This window comes from Procambarus clarkii, chromosome 2 (assembly GCF_040958095.1).
Source record: "Procambarus clarkii isolate CNS0578487 chromosome 2, FALCON_Pclarkii_2.0, whole genome shotgun sequence".
Taxonomy (NCBI): Eukaryota; Metazoa; Arthropoda; class Malacostraca; order Decapoda; family Cambaridae; genus Procambarus; species Procambarus clarkii.
The window spans coordinates 7,198,509-7,204,521 of NC_091151.1; the positions used below are offsets into that span (position 1 = coordinate 7,198,509).

A 6,013-nucleotide genomic window follows, 5' to 3' on the forward strand; every position below is an offset into this window, starting at 1 on the left:
GTAATAATTTTGCAAAAATAATGGCATTTACTATTTTTAAAAGATTATTAGCAAATTTACAGAAATGGTGCATTCGGAAGACAAAACCAATTTTTCACTTTTGACAATTGAGCACCTGCTACATCCAGATTCTAGGGAGGAAAGGAAGGACGATCTTACTGGATCCCATAGCCTCTCCGAGGCACAAACCAGGCTTTTACATAACCCCCCCCCCCTGCACCCGAGCTTTTTAAAATAGTAAATGCTACTATTTTTGCAAAATTATTACGAGATCTATTATTCTAATAAGAGTTTGATAAAATACAAACCCTGGGGCCATAGAACGGCTATTTAATCCCCTTGAACGGACCTGTGCATGGGCCACTGAGGCATCGAAAAAAAACAGACCGGCTTGGGAAAAAAGCAAAATTGCCGGTCTATGGCCCAGCTGATGGCTGTGCATGAATGGCTAATGGCTAATGGCTGTTAGTTATGGAGCTAGGTTAGACTATGTATGTTTAAATCTCTGATTTAAACAGAGCCAGTGTTCAGTCAAATAACTGAATTTATCAAATCTTATCCTTGTATAATATACAAGCTGATGTGAGATCCCTGTCTACAGGTGGACTGGAACTATTATCCAGTAGGCAGTCTACTGTATTTTATCAAACCGTTATTAGTATAATAGATCTCGTAATAATTTTGCAAAAATAATGGCATTTACTATTTTTAAAAGATTATTAGCAAATTTACACAAATGGTGCATTCGGAAGACAAAACCAATTTTTCACTTTTGACAATTGAGCACCTGCTACATCCAGATTCTAGGGAGGAAAGGAAGGACGATCTTACTGGATCCCATAGCCTCTCCGAGGCACAAACCAGGCTTTTACATAACCCCCCCCCCTGCACCCGAGCTTTTTAAAATAGTAAATGCCATTATTTTTGCAAAATTATTACGAGATCTATTATACTAATAACGGTAAATAAATAATAAATAGTAAATAAATCAAAATCAGTTACATTATTTTATCTTATTCATAGCATAAATGTTCTCGAAGATTACTAAAAAGAAATTGAATTAGACTACAGCAAATTGGCAAACTTTACCTTGTATCTGTTTCCACCGAGTTTGTTTGGGGCGTTCTTCAACATATCAGCAATACTTGTCTCAACATCTCTTTCAGTTGCATTAGTGTGGGTGTTGATACAGGCTTCTGGAAATTTATAAGAATTAATTAATATATATAATTATAATTCACTTTGCTATTCCCCATTCCACAGTCCTCTCGTCCTTCCCACTTCCCTGTCCCCACATCATCCCCACTATTCCCACTTCCCTGTCCCATCGTCCTCCTTACCATTTTCCCCTCCCCTGTCCTTCTTCCTCCCCCACCATCTCCCATTCACCTGTCCCTTTGTCCTCCCCAGCATTCCCCTGTCCCCACCATCCCCAACTCCCCAGTCCCCTCGTCCTCCCCACCATTACCCTCTCCTCTGTCCCCTCGTCTTCCCCACCATACCCCCCTCTCGTCCTCCCCACCATTCCAAACTACCTCATCCGATGCATTCTATAATGGTCTGATGCTTCCATCAGAAAATTGGGAACATCAAATGATCTGATATTCCCATCACTGAAAAATAAGAACAGCTAAAAAAATGAAATGAAAAAAATAAAAAAATAAACTATACTCATGAAATGAACAGTATGGTAAACAACACAGCTCAATTTCAATGCAATGTCACACAAAATTATTAAATCGAAATGAAAATAAATTGAAATCTATGAAAATTCAAATTATCAATACAATCGGAAATATTGAAATAATATCGCAACATAATATAGTGTGGGTTGCTCTTACGTGCAACAGACGGTGCTGTTTTTCAAAAAAGGCATGGTTTTACCTGTCACAAGTGTGGCATCTATACTTATACTCACGAAATGAACGGTATGGTAAACAACATAGCTCAATTGCAATGCAATGTCACAATAACATTTAATAACAATAATAACAATAACATTTAAATATACTTTAAGATATAATCTAGAAGAAAATAAGAACATTGAAACGGTTCATGAACTCGATTTCAATAAAGGACACTATGGGGAACTTTGAAAAACAGTTAATGAGTATAATTAGACAGACTTGTTGCTAGGCAAAGGAGTAAATAATGAGATATATGGCAAATTTTGCAAAATATACGGCACACAAACATTCATACCCAAACAAAGCAAAATGCTAGGTAAGAACAAAGCAGTTGGCCCGTAGGGGAAAGGAGATACCCACAAGACTGGAATACAAGTCATTAACAAGCACACAAGTACTACACTACACAACAACCGCACTACTACCAGAACTGGACGAATCACTACCAAAACAACACATTGCACATCACTACCAAAACAACACAACACAACACAAGCATTGGCAAAGAATTATAGACCAGTTGCACTAACATCCCACATAATAAAATTATTTGAGAGTGATCAGGAGTCAGATTACTAGTTTTATAGAGACCAATGACCTCCACAATCCAGGCCAACAAGGATTTAGAGCAGTTTCTATGATCGAGCCACTGAGATCTATAAAGAATTCTGATCAAGAAAGAGATCTAGGGGTGGTTTTAGATAGAAAACTATAACCTGAGGATCATATTAAGAACATTCTGCGAGGGGCCTATGCTACACTTTTTAACTTTAGAATTGCTTTTAAATACATAGGTCAAAAAGTTTTAAAAGTTTTAAAAGTTTTTTAAACCTCTCGTGTATCATGAGTGTGTTAAAGCATCAGATGGTGCATTCAGATGATGAATATTACCTAGTTCCTTCATCTGGGAAGAATGAACACATATTGGTGCATTCGGATGATAAAAACTAACTACTGTAGTTTAATTGATCAACAGACTGTATATCATATGCAGACTGTATGTGGATCTGCGGGCCACTCCAAACAACAGCCTGGTGGACCAAGCTCCACCAGGGCTAAAGCACAAAGTGATATAGATGTGATAGAGAAACTAGGTCAAATGGAGGAGTAGGTCTGTATATTAAACAGCACCTGACGTGCACAGAGCTACTAAACTCAATGTGGTGGTAGAGTGGTGGGGGGGGGGAAACATTGCAGAAAAAAACAAAAATACAATTTGGTCAACAAAACAGCATTGTTTAAAATAGAAGACATGGGTTGTCATTTTGGGGGTAAGGTAGGTTACATTGAGTTAATTAGTTAGTACTTAGTTTTTATCTTAAACTGGTTGGGAGAGGTACAGTGTTGCTGTGCTGGTGAAAGAACACCTAAAGGTAAATTAAATAATGATTGCGAATCCACAAGAAGTTGACATAATATCGCTAGAGATCTGCAATCAGGATGATAAACTTTCCTTAAAGAATTTGACAAACACTTGCTGATAGGACATGAAGTAAATGAAATGTATGTCAAGTTTTGTGAAATATATGATAAAAGCACAACAAAATTTGTACCAAAGGAGAGATGCAGAACTAGGAAAAGGGGTTTGTTCAACAGAAATTGCGAGAGGGCCTGAGACCCAAACACACACAAATGGAATCAATATATAGCAAGAGGCCAAACCCCCAAACATACAAGCGATGCAAAGATGCGAGAAACAGCAGCAGCATTAAGGAGAGGGACTTAAGGACCATAAATAAAGTGTGAAAATAAACTCGAGTAAATTTTTTTAACTACTCTCGACAGTGAAGAAAAACAAATATTCAGACGATTTGTGTTAGAATCATTAATCTTACACTTTCGGTCATATTCAACAACACAAATACATACACACACATTCCTGTTGCTGTAGCAAGTGAAGAATTACACACACAGATCACAATAACGTGATGCATCAAATGAACAAATCCACAAGGGCCGTGACGAGGATTCGAACCTGCGTCCGGGAGCATCCCAGACACTGCCTTAATCGACTGAGCTACAACAGGGTAAAAGGGTTGAAACCGAAGTTCTACTGAACTTACTGGATCCCATAGCCTCTCCGAGGCACAAACCAGGCTTTTACACAACCCCCCCCCCCCTGCACCCGAGCTATGTCAACAGGCCGTTCTCCCTCTTCGCCCTTCCGAATGCACCATATCAGTAAATTTTTTAATAATCTTTTAAAAATAGTAAATGCCACTATTTTTGCAAAATTATTACGAGATCTATTATTCTATAGAATAATGCATATAAATGCATATATGCATATAAATACAAAACATAAATACAAAAGTAAATGTAAATAATTTTACCTTGCACCTAGATCCACCAAGCCTGTATGGCGCGCGTTTCAGTACTTCGGAAATCTAGAACTATCTTGAATCTCTAATCTGCAATGAAACAATACATATTATTGCACTTACCAAAACATGGATGAATGTAGAAAATACAGAACTATTAGCTGAATATCAAATAAATGGATTTAATCTATTTCACACAGATAGATATATTACACCGTGTATATTAGGTAATACCTAACATACACGCCTCCACACACACTACATTTGAAATGTAGTCTCAAAAAGACTACATTTCAACAGCAAAGATTACTCCATAAAAAAATAATTAAATTATTGACCAACATGAGAGAGGGTTAGCCAACATGAGGGTTGTGTTGATTGCCTGAAAATATTTAAATTGTGTAATGTATTGAATGGCATTTTTCAAGTTACAACATTTTTTAAATTACTGAACTAGGTTCTAGGCTTTGCTAGGCTTAATTCAATTATTACAGATAAGCCTAACCTAGCCTAGAACCCAGTGGGTTCTCTTCCTATTGGGGAGTGTTGTACATGCCTCGCCTCCACATACACACTAGCACAGCCAGGCCTCGCCTCCACATTTAAACCAACCAAGCCCACAAATACGTTAACATGGACCAGCATTACACCGTCTAACATACTCTGTCAGATGTAACAACTAAATTTGTGAATTCAAGACCAAATCTATTGTATAACACAGTGTTAGTACGAGAAAAACATTACTTACATTCGAAGCCGTGTTTTAAAATGGCGGCGGTCTTGTACTGACGCTCCAAACTGTGTGTTCGTTTGCGTATGATGAACGTGTGACAATTTACTACAACAATTATTTAATTATTCTTATTCTTTATTTTAATATTTTTAGGGTACATGAAATTTCAAACTTATTTGCACACAATAATATAATTGCATTGTCATAACCTTTATATATTACGGAAAATACGATGACATGAACGAAGTCAAAGTGAAGTTGAAGTCAAAGTCATTCGCCGAACGTATTAGTCATTTTTTTTCATACATACATAGTTGATTTACAAACATAATGTTGGATTTATAGATAGAGCTAGTGCATACAATACCTAAATGATGTGTCAATATTTCATTCAAAATGATCTGCTACCAGAAATTTTAGCCAAATATCCCCAGTTTGCTAACTGTAGATAACAACTAAGTGATTGTAACCTATCCACCGCTGCCCACTGGATGGGGGACGGTGTGCAGGACAAACATATAAATTTTGATACTAGCTCTCCACATATGTCAGTTGCTTAATTTAGAACCTGTACTTGAGGTCGATCTCGAACCCATTGTTGATGTGATGACTTATATTGAATTTTGTAACTATATCATCAAGATTGTAACAAGCTTAGCTAAATGTAGTGTGGGGTTCAGTCCCTAAGCCCATATATGTGCCTCTCTAACCATTTAGGTTACAGGGCAAAAACATAAAAACAAAGGTAACTGCAGAAGGCCTATTGGCCCATACCAGGCAGCTCCTATCTATAACAGATAAACACTAAGTACTACCTAATTAACTCAATGTAACCTACCAACCTAACCCCCAAAATGTCAATCCATATCTTTTATTTTAAACAATGCTGTTTTGTTGACCAAATTGTATTTTTACTCTTTTTCTGTCATGTTTCTCCCACCCCTGTTTTTTCCCTTTTTTCTTATTTTTTCTCAACATAATTCATACTTTAATTATGCGGATCAGGACATCACCTGATCAAACACATCAAACATCGTTTGACCACCATCAAA

The 6,013-nt window shown here is 37.0% G+C and overlaps 1 protein-coding gene across 1 annotated transcript in view; it reads right to left on the reverse strand.

Annotated features, from left to right (window-relative positions):
- LOC138366917 (uncharacterized) overlaps nucleotides 1–4,318 on the reverse strand; it is a 7,128-nt gene extending 2,810 nt beyond the window's left edge. The window contains exons 1-2 of the mRNA XM_069328189.1: nucleotides 4,241–4,318; nucleotides 1,090–1,196 (exon numbers count right to left, since the gene is read on the reverse strand). Of these exons, the coding sequence (XP_069184290.1) occupies nucleotides 1,090–1,134 (45 nt within the window). The 5' untranslated portion in view covers nucleotides 1,135–1,196; nucleotides 4,241–4,318. The remainder of the gene's footprint in view (nucleotides 1–1,089; nucleotides 1,197–4,240) is intronic.
- Nucleotides 4,319–6,013: the final 1,695 nt, after the last annotated feature.